Genomic DNA, 10953 nt, shown 5'->3' with positions numbered 1-10953 from the left:
TATTGATTTCAGAGAGGAAGGAAGAGGAAGGTACAGATAGAAACATCAATGATGAATGAGAGAGAATCATTGACTGCCTCCTGCATGCACCCTACTGGGACCCAGCCCACAAACCTGGCATGAGCCCTTACTAGAATCAAACCATGACCTCCTTGTCCATGGTTCCACACTCAACCACTGAGACACTCTGGCTGGGCAAAACTGCCCCTTTCCAGAGCATTTTCTCAATCCATTGAGGTTTTGCTTCCTGGCCATTGTCTTCAGTTTGGTTCAAATAAACTCATGACAATTCTCTCTTTTTTTTTCCTTTCAGCTCATTTATTATTTTTTTAAAAAATCTTTATTGTTGAAAATATTACATATGTCTCCTCTTTCCCCCATTGACGTCTCCCAGCCTCTGCCCCAGGCCTTCACCACTCCATTGTCTGTGTCCATGGGTCATGCATATATGCATACAAGTTCCTTAGTTGATCTCTTCCGACCGTGCTCTTTACAATTCTTACAGGTTTGAGCCCTGGCTGGGTAGCTCAGTTGATTAGCGCTTCTTTCCCAATTTGCCAGCGTCCCTGGTTAGGGCATATACAAGAATCAACCAATGAATGAATGAATGAAGTGGAACAACATCGATGTTTTGTTTCTTTCACACACACACAAAAAATCAATCAATAAATAAAAATGTTAGTAAAAAAACAATGGGTTTGGTCATTTCTTACCTTGACAGAGTCAGTTTCCAAAAAACTCCAAATCAGGTTTTGCCTAGCAAACGAAGGCAGTTTTCTCCAAAACATCCCCAACTAAAAAGATCACATTCCCTGGGGGCTCTCCCTGCCGGAGCAGACGGAATGCCAACCTCCACCCCTGGGGAGGCCACGTCCGACCCCAAACCCCGACCTCCGCTCCAGGCCCTTCGGGAGAAGGAGACCTGCACTGCCTTTTATAACCCTCAGCTTTCACCCAGCTGCTGCCAGGCCAGCTCAGCTCACCCGCCTACGACAGAAACATCGCTGCACTAGAGCTGGAGACCCACCCACCGGCTCAGAAATCCTGCCCCGCCTGCTCGCCCCGCCCCCCTCGCTCCACCGCTCCCGCCGCCGTTGGCCCCGCCCTCCCGCCTAAACCCCACCCCCAAGCCCGTCCCTTTCGCCTTTTCAGCTGCGGAGCGCAGAGCACCTAGGAGTTCGCATCACTAGCTCCGCCCCTTCCCAGGGTCCCGAGCGCCGAACGCATTGAACGCAGCCAATGGGTGGTGCGGCAGCCGCACCGCGGGAGGTTCGATTGACCTGGACTGGCGGGACCGGAGAGCCCTGGCGGCTGTTAAGGCGCGCTTCGGGAAGAACCAGATTAAGACGGCGTGCCAGGAGCACCTTCGTCTCAGCTGTTTTTTTAGCTCTGTCTGGGGTTCCCCTCCCAAGCCTGGGTCTGTTGCTTGTCCTGCCTGGATCCCTGCTCGGCCGCCCTCCGTCCGGACCTCGCATCTGCGGTCCAGACCTGGGAAACCCCCTTCTCTGGGCTCGGGCGCCTCGCCTCCCCAGGTCCCCGATTTCCACCCCAGCCTCTCTCTCCTGGCCTGGGATTTCCACCCCAGCCTCTCCTGGCCTGTAATTACTCTTCCCCCGCCTTTCCCCCTAAACTACTTCCTTCCTTCATGCCCTCCTGAGGCCATTGTACCGACTCCACTTTGCCCAGCCGTCCCAGATCTCTGCTTGGTTGGCCTGCTCTCCGGCCTCAGCTAACTGGCCACTCAGGTTTGGGCCCAAACCCCAGGCACTGGCTGAATTCCCTCCATCCATCCTCCTCTTTAATTGGACACGTTCTTGCTAATATAGCAGGCCGCCCTCTACTGGCCCTGGTTCTGCATTTTCAGCTTCTGGGTGCCTTGGTCTTTTGGCTGATGGGTACTTGATATTTATGCTCCTGGCTCTAGGATGGTAAGTGAGGCCTCGGGGAGGCTGGGTCCGATGGGCTCAGGCTGCAGGATTCCTGCCGGGGCTCAGTTTCCATTCTCTTTCAGAGGAGGAGCTTAGCTCCCAGCCAGCTGGCCAAGAGAAAACCGGAGGGCAGACCTTCTGATGATGAAGATTGGCAGCCTGGGGTCGTGGTGAGTACTCTGCCCTCAAGTGGACAGAAAAGGTGGGGATGCAGGAGTGTTTGGGCAGAGAGGAATCCTGGACCTACTTTCTGGGGTTACATGGAATGAACCTGATGACCTCCAGGGGCCTCTCTCAGTAAACTTTTAATGAGTGCCTACTATGTGTCAGGCATTGAACATAGATAAATAAAATATTTGTTCTCAAGTGCTCACCAGAAGCTAATGTAGACTCAGTTTTCCTGGTAGGAAGGAGTATTCCAAAGCAAAAGAGCACCTTGGGTTGGGCCCTTTGGCTGCCTTGAAAAAAAAAAATGCTCCCCAACAGCAACTAGCAGCCTGTCCTTTTGCTTTTTGTCCCTTTACCCAATGTCACAAAATAGTGGGATGTACCGGGTCCACTTTAGTATCCTGAGCTCACTTGGGCCTAGATTGGAGGGGTGGTTCCCCTCTAGTTTCTGCTAATACCCGAGTATAGTATGTTCAGCTGTGAGCTGGGCCCTGTGCTCTGCTCCCTCTTCCCAGGCTTTCGGGGGCTGGCTGTAGGCAGGATCTGTGCAAACCAAAATCAATAGGACAGTGCAGCATTTACTTCAGAGAGAGCAGTTCAAGGGCTTGACCACTGGAACTTTGGAGGAAAGGATGAGCTAAAGAAGGTCTAGAAGGCAATTTTGGGCAGGGGAAGTTTGTGAGTAAAAGCATGGAGAGCAAGCATGTGAAACTGATGTAGAGAGAGGGAAGGGGCCTGGTGTTTGTTCCTGGTGTGCCTTTCTATGATCACTGAAGCTTCAAGTACCTTGGCAAGCGGGTACAAGTGGGTTCTTGCCTGATGGCTCAGTGGGGCTTGCTCTGTAGTTGCACCGCTGGTTTACCGTGGGGCTCCTCTACCTATGATGGCGGCACATTGGCTGCCCCTTGCCACTTACCTGGGTCTCAGACTTGAAGTTGGGCAGCCCTTGGTGCAGCTGGGTCATAAATGGTGCTGTCTGCTCTGGTTGCTCCTGAAAATGTTTTTGGTGTTGGGGTCCTCACTGCCATGGTGTGAACTGACTGGAGAGTGGTTTTAGTGACCTGAGAGTTGGGGACAGCTGTACTCTTGTCTCTCCTTTGAGAAAACTCAGGGACGGAAGCAAACAGTTGCTCAGTTATTCTTTGGGCCTTTTAGAGTGAAGATTTGGGGTTACATGACTCCATGCTACTGGTGGACTTGCCCTTCACAGGCCCACTTCATTCACCTCTTCCAGTGCCCCCTCTCAGATTAGGCAAGTTCTTTAAACTCATGAAGCTCCAATTTTCACCTGTTAAATAAGGACAATAAATATTTAACATAGGATCACTGTGAAAATGATATATGGTAATAAATGTGATTAGTTTTTAACAGGGTCTGGCACTTAATAAGTGTCTTAATCAAATTTAAAAATAATTTTATTTGCTGATTTTTAGAGAAAGAGAGAGGGAGAGAGAGAGAGAAATGTTGATTTGTTGTTTTCACTTATTTGTACATTTGTTGGTTGATGCTCTAACCAGGGATCCAACCCAGAACCTTGGTGTATTGGGACCATGCTCTAACCAACCACCTGAACTATCCGGCCAGGGTTTAAAATTACAAAGCATTTTAAATGTTAGTTGCCATTGTGGTATTCTAGACTTCACCTTTCCCGCTACTCTCTCCTAGACTCCTAAGAAACGGAAATCCAGCTGCGAGACCCGGAGCCAGGAGTGTTTCCTGTCTCCTTTTCGGAAAGCCTTGACCCAACTAACGAATCGACCACTCTGTCTGGACAGCAGTCAGCATGTGAGTCAGAACCACAGCCTGCCAATGTACATGCTCCCCTGTCGTTTTGCCTAGGGAGGCTCCTCCCCCGAAGATACTAGAATAGCCAGCAGACAGACGGGTGGGGACTGTGGGCCTGCTCACAGTCCACGGGACTAGAAAAGTTAAGGAAGAATAGTTAGGTAATAGTTAAGGAAGAAAGAGAAGGTTTCCTCTTCTGGCCTCTTCTCCTTAGAGATGTGTGCTGATTTGGAGTCCCCTTCTTTTTAAAAAATATATTTTTTAAATTAATTTGAGAGAGAGAGAGGAAGGGAGAGGGGAGGAGAGAAACATCGTGGAGTCCTCTTCAGATTCAGGAGGCTCAGATTCCTGAGGACGTGAGGGTACAGGAGAAAGAAGGCCATGGCAGGGTATTGGTTCAGTCTCGGACGCTGCATATGGTTTTAAGAAGTACTTAGAGTCCTACAGCTTTAAGTGTTTCGTCTAATAAAATCAAACGGAATCATCACTAGGGCAGGTTCTGTGCATTATCTTGTGTAACTCATTTTTTTAAGATGAGGAAGCCGAGTCTTGGAGGGGTTTACTTGTCCAAAGTTACAGTGTAACCTAGTCAAATCTGCCTGGCTCCATCCAAAGCTTTTTCTACCAAGTTTTCTGAGGGACTGTGATGTTGAGCTCTGGAATGTAAGTAATGTTATTTATAACCCCTTCAACCACACCTGCGTTTGTGTTAATGAGATAACTTTTGTAAAGCACCTGATTTTGGGGCTGGTTGCCCGGTGAACCAACCCACCAATGAATGGCCAATGCTTAATCATGCCTATGTAAAGAAACCTCCATAAAAACCCAAAAAGTCAGGGTTTGGAGAGCTTCCTGGTCCCAGAGCAGCTGGGTTGGTAAACAGCACTGCATCCATGAGGTGGGAAGTGGAGCACCCCAAACCCCATAGGTACAGAAGCTCCTGTGCTTGGGAACCTTCCAGACCTTGCCGTGTTTCTTCATCTGGCTGTTTATTCATATTCTTTAATATCCTCGAGATAAACCGGTAATCTAGTAAGTAAACTTTTTCTGTGTTCTTTGAGCTGCCCTAGTAAATTAATCAAACCCAAGGAGGGGTTGTGGGAACCTCTAACGTATAGCCTGTCAAACAGAACCACCTGCAGTGGTGGTGGGGAAGCAGTTTTGTGAAGACTTAATCTGATGCTTTCTGTGTGTAGATAATATCAGAATTGGGTTATATTGTAGGACTCCCAGCCCTGGCAGGAGTGACTCATTTGGTGGTAGTGTCATCTGGTACACCAAAATGTTGCAGTTTTGATCCTAGTCTGGGCACTTACGTTGTGGGTTTGCTACTTGGTCTGTTGGGGTGTGTATGTGAAGAACCAGGCGATGTTTCTGTCTCACGTTGATGTTTCTCTTTCCTCCTCTAAAAGTCAATAAAAACGTGTCCTCAGGTGAGGATTTAAGAATAAATTGTAGCCCAGCCAGAGTGTCTCAGTGGTTGAGCATTGACCTATGAACCAGGAGGTCACGGTTCGATTTCCTGCCAAGGCTTATACCTGGGTTAAGGGCTTGATCCCAGGAAGAGGCATGCAGGAGGCAGCCCATCAATGATTCTCATCATTGATGTTTCTGTCTCTCTCTCCCTCTCCCTTTCTCTCTGAAATCAATAAAAATATGTATTTTTTAAAAAATTGTAGGACACCCAGGTGGTGCCAAAGAATTGCTTGATGTGTGGAAAACACACATGTGGAGTCAGAAGTGAAGCAGTGTAGTATTGAGAGTAGAGGACACATACAGGAGTGTGCTTTTCCTTTACAGGGAGGTTTTGAAGGAAAAAAAAAGGGAATCTGTTTATGGGAATATGTAATGGAGGTTATTTGTGCACGCAGCAAACATTTAGAAACATTTTTATGCGATAAATGTGAAAGAATACATATGTGACATCCTATATAATAAAAGCCTAATGTGCTAAGTGTCTGGTCGAAGGGTCCGCTGTTCAACCAGTCAAAGCGTAATATGCTAATGATATGCTAAGGCCGCTCATTCGCTCGTTATGACATGCACTGACCACCAGGGGACAGACAGTCGACCGGTTGACCAGTCACTATGACGGGTAGTGACCACCAGGGGGCAGATGCTCCGACTGATAGGTTAGCTTGCTGCTGGGGTCCAGCTGATCAGGACTGAGCAAGATCAGCTGGACACGTCCTGGAGACCTCCCATGGTCCCTCCCTGGCTGGCCAACCTCCTGTGTCTCTACCCGGCTCTGATTGTGCACCGGTGGGGTCCCTTGGCCTGGCCTGTGCCCTCTTGTAATCCGGGACCCCTCGGGGGGGATATTGGAGAGCTAGTTTAGGCCCAATCCCACAGGGCCTAAGCCTGGCTAATGGCTGGTGAGCGCAGCGGCAGTGGCAGGCGCCTCTCCCGCCTCCATGGCAGTGTTAAGGATATCAGACTCCTGGCTTAGGACCGCTCCCCACTTTTCCGTTCCCCAGAAGTAAATCACTATCTTGAATTATGTTCATCATCTCTTGCTTTTTGTAATAGTTTTACCGTATGTATGTAATTCACTAAGTTTATTTGTTGAGTTATAAACAAATGATATGTATGTTACTGGTCTAACGGAGTCTGCTTCCCTGTGTGCATCAAAGCTCAAGAAAACACAGACAGGAGCTTGCAGGAAAGAAAATAAGGATTTATTAGTTCAGGCAATGACCCACACCCGGAGTCACAAATGAATTAATGCTCATAAGCCTAGCTCCAGGATGGCTTCCGTGGATGGGCTACGTTGGGGAAACATCATTAATCATGGTGACTAATGGAGTTCGGGTTGTGGTTCTGCTGATTGGTCAGTGCTAGGGTAGAGGGTGGTTGTCAGCCATGGCACCAGTTTGTCTGGTTTCCCTGCATTTTGGGGCCTGGAGCTGAAACACACTGAGGCTTAGATGTTGTCTCTAGTTTGACCGAAACTCTTTGCTGGTCAACAGACCTGAGGCTTTGTTCCTAAGATTTTTTGATTCTGATCAGAATCTCTTTGTCCTGCGGGCTTAATGATTAAGGGAGTGGACATGCAAGGAAGAAGGATACTGGATGAAGCCAGTTTGAATCAGAAGAAAAGAAAGGAGAAAAGTTATATTAAAGAAATGAGTTTCTACATGGTTACATGTAGTACTCTGGGACTTTTCATTCAGGATTCATTCAAGTAACTATATGACAATAAGGGCAGGTGTGGTGGGAGCATGCAGTAGGGTCCTAACAGTCTGGAGGTTGGTGAAGACCTGAATCTGAGGGACATACTGTGGTGGCATGGAAGTCAGCCAGGTGAAGAGAGTGGACATGATCTAGATGGAGGGGACAGCCTGTGTGAAAGCAGTGGAGGAGGAGCCTCTGGGGGAGGAAAAATTCTCCTCTACCCTAGGTTCTTCTGGCTGGACTAATAATCAAATTGTCATTGACAGATTAGCAGGAGAAAAAGTAAAGCTTCATAACATATAATCATATGAATACATCCTGAGACCCAGGAAAACTGTAACTCGCCAAAATGGCAGAAGCCATCACCTTAAATACCACCTTAACCAAAAAACAAAAAATGGTGGTGGAGTCAGTCAGAGGAGGTGACCAGGAAAAGTGCAATAAAGAAGGGTATGCAGATTTAAGTCCAAGCCTTTTCCATTGATAGTAGAGGCAGGCCGGGTTCAGTGAGGGAGACACTCTTACAAATAAAGATTTCCCTTACAAATGTAGATGTCCTTTTACCCAGGATAACTGCTACTTGGTTTTCAGAGCTTCTTCCAAGAATGCTGTTTGTTAAAAATAACCAGCCTAAAAAAATAATTCATATCCCAAAAGGCACACTTTGGGGTGGCAAAAACTACTTACCTTCTGGCCCCAAAGGCAAAAGTGCCTCAGACCCACAAAAGTCATAGTGCAACCCTGGAGATGAGGATTTCAGCCTTAGACACCAGTAGAATGTCTAGGTTTGGGGGTGGTTGCAAATGTGGGTGTGGAGCCTAGGAGAGAGGTACTGATTGGAAATAGACTTGGGGTCATTAGCATATTGATGATATTTAGTGCCGTACCGCCAACGTGTATTGAAGTGTCAGGGTGAGTGTGCAGTCAGAAGAGCCTAGAGCCCTATCTGGTTTGGCTCAGTGGATAGAGCGTTAGCCTGCAGACCTACAGGTCCCGGCTTCGATTCTAGTCAAGGTCACGTACCTCTGTTGCAGTCTCCTCCCCGTCTTTCCCTCTCTCTTCCACTCTCTCTAAAAATCAATGGAAAAACATCCCTGGGTGAGGATTAAAAAAGAAAAAGAAGAGCCTAGATCCAAGCCCCGAGGAACACTTACTTTTAAGGGGGATTAGGCAGAGGAAAAAGAAAACCCATTAGGGGACTGAGCATGAGGCCCCAGAGAAGGGAATAGTAGGAGAGTGGTGGCATAGACGTCAAAGACAGAATATTTGAGGAGTAGTGGCCAGCTTTGTCTAGTAAGATAAGGATAGTAACACATTTGTCACCAGTGAGAGGAAGGAGACCTCGGTTCTTGTTTTCTTGAGGGGAAGATTTTAATCAAGAGACAAAGAAAGCAAGAAAAGAAGCTGTTGTACAAATCTAATATGGAGCACAATGTTCTAGATGATTCTTAATGAGCTGTAATAAAAATACAAAGGTCTTACTGTATTATGGTGCTTACATCGGCATTTTAGGCTGCATTTGTAGAAATAGTATCCCATAACATCTCTAAAGAGTCCTGAATCCCTGTTTTCTCTCTCTGTTTCTTTTTAGGAAGCATTTATTCGAAGCATTTTGTCAAAGCCTTTCAAAATCCCCATTCCAAATTATCAAGGTAAAAATGGAGACTTTTCTAATTTTAGCTCTGTCATGCGTCAATGTGCCTGGATAGATTAAAACCTCAGCTTTTGAACATATAAGCTTACCTTGGAATTGAAGATGCCAGTCCAGTGGTGACTGTGTATGGGGGGCTCCACTGAGGTCTGCATGAAAGAAAGCTGTTTGATAGCGTCAGCAAGGCCGCCCTTCATCCCCTTGGTGGGATGTGCAGTGCTCAGGAAGCTCCTGGTGGGCCAGGGTGACTGCTGGTCCAGGTTCCATTTAGTCCAAGTGAGTTCAATGGCATCTTTATGAGGTTGACTCTGTTGGAGGCTTAGGTTCTACAAAGTTTTCCTTGTCCTTTATAGAGCATAGCATTGTGCCCTGGGGCTGGGGGAGAGGAGGCCAACTCTCAAGAGCTCTAAGTCTTGAAAGGCCCTTTCAGGGTTTTAGACCTTTCCAGGATTGACTTGAGTTGAGATGAACAAGACCTGGCCCTTCTGAGGTTTGTAGTTGAATGGCAAACTAAAATAATAGAGACTGATCTGACGCAGACTGGGATGCGGTCAGGTAGCAGTGCCCAAACTGTATTTGGAGAGGTTCCGGGAGAGAGAGGGTCATGTGGAAGCTTAGGAAAGGTTGGTGAAGGATAGGAATTTGAGCTGGGCCTGCTGGAGCTCCTCAACATAGAGGCTTAGTTAACAGATGGTTCGTTTCTAGGTCCGCTGGGCTCTCGGGCACTGGGCCTCAAAAGGGCTGGGGTCCGCCGGGCCCTCCATGACCCCCTGGAAGAAGGTGCCTTGGTTCTGTATGAACCTCCCCCGCTGAGCGCCCATGACCAGCTGAAGCTTGACAAGTATGTGTGTTGGTATTTCTTGAGCAGTTCTGGTCCCTGGGGACGGGCATATGTTTTCAGAGTGCTGTCATGGCTGCTGTGCCAGCCAGAGGGTGGTGGGGAAGGAGAGTGCCTAGGCGAGAGCATGTGGACATGACCAAGGTGGGGATTCCTCACTCAGGAGCAGGCGGGGTTGAGGGGATAACAGAGAGAGCCCATCCCTCTTACCTAAATTTCCCCGGGGCAGGAATTTACTATGGTTTGATTACCAGGCCAAGGAGGTCCTTTTTCAGGCAGCTGCCTCTGTGGCTTCTGGATCAGCAGGACACAACTTCCTTAGGGCATGCCCTTGCCTATGTCTGAACTCCATGTTTTCTTTGCTGTATTTTCTCAGGGAAAAACTCCCTGTCCATGTGGTTGTTGATCCTATTCTCAGTAAGGTCTTGCGGCCTCATCAGAGAGAGGTAAGTGGGATGGGGGGTGGGGGTAAGTAGGGGAATGAGGTATGGGCGAGGGTCTGAGCTTGAGGCTGCCATCTTTAGGACAGCAGCAGTGCGGATGCCGAAGTGGGCTGCGTGCTCTTCTTCCCCAGGGAGTGAAGTTCCTGTGGGATTGTGTCACCAGTCGGCGCATCCCCGGCAGCCATGGCTGCATTATGGCTGATGAGATGGGCCTGGGCAAGACACTGCAGTGTATCACGTTGATGTGGACGCTTTTGCGCCAGAGTCCAGAGTGCAAGCCAGAAATTGACAAGGCAGTGGTGGTGTCGCCCTCCAGCCTGGTGAAGAACTGGTACAATGAAGTTGGGAAATGGCTTGGAGGGAGGATTCAACCTCTGGCCATCGATGGAGGCTCTAAGGACGAGATAGATCAAAAGCTGGGTATGGAGTCTTTACACAAACTACTCTTTTCTTTTTTATATGTTTTTCTTGATATTTAGAGAGAGAGGAAGGGAGAGGGCTAGAGATATAGAAAGCTTGATGAGAGAAACCTCATTGATCGGTTGCTTCCTGCATGTCCCCTCCTGGGGATCAAGCCTACAACCCGGGTATGTGCCCTGTCCAGGACTTGAACCAGTGATCTCTTGGTTCCTGGGTTGACTCTTAACCACTGAGCCACACCAGCTGGGCATTGATTCCTTTCTACTGATTTCAGAAAGAAAGAAAGAAAGAAAGAAAGAAAGAAAGCAAGCAAGCAAGCAAACAAGCAAGCAGCAGGGTAGGCATCTCTAAACACATTTTACAGATGAGAAAATGGAGGAAAATAAATAATGTGCCCAACGTCAAATTAACAACTGGCAAAGCTGAGAGTAGAATTCAGGTGTATCTGGCTCACCCAGCTTTTATTTGTGGTCAAGGTCACCTCTAATTACCCAACTCTTTCAACAACTATTAATATATGTCAGTATCTGGAAATAGTTTATCTTT

At 47.9% G+C, this 10953-nt stretch overlaps 1 protein-coding gene across 1 annotated transcript in view; it reads left to right on the top strand.

Annotated features, from left to right (window-relative positions):
* The first annotated feature begins 1303 nt into the window (after positions 1-1303).
* RAD54L (RAD54-like (S. cerevisiae)) overlaps positions 1304-10953 on the top strand; it is a 43424-nt gene continuing 33774 nt past the window's right edge. The window contains exons 1-7 of the mRNA XM_006757978.2: positions 1304-1928; positions 2012-2098; positions 3762-3881; positions 8647-8707; positions 9412-9547; positions 9921-9990; positions 10119-10407. Of these exons, the coding sequence (XP_006758041.1) occupies positions 1926-1928; positions 2012-2098; positions 3762-3881; positions 8647-8707; positions 9412-9547; positions 9921-9990; positions 10119-10407 (766 nt within the window). The 5' untranslated portion in view covers positions 1304-1925. The remainder of the gene's footprint in view (positions 1929-2011; positions 2099-3761; positions 3882-8646; positions 8708-9411; positions 9548-9920; positions 9991-10118; positions 10408-10953) is intronic.

This window comes from Myotis davidii, unplaced genomic scaffold (genome assembly GCF_000327345.1).
Source record: "Myotis davidii unplaced genomic scaffold, ASM32734v1 scaffold1815, whole genome shotgun sequence".
In the NCBI taxonomy this organism is placed as follows: Eukaryota; Metazoa; Chordata; class Mammalia; order Chiroptera; family Vespertilionidae; genus Myotis; species Myotis davidii.
This window is presented reverse-complemented; position numbering and strand designations above follow the sequence as displayed.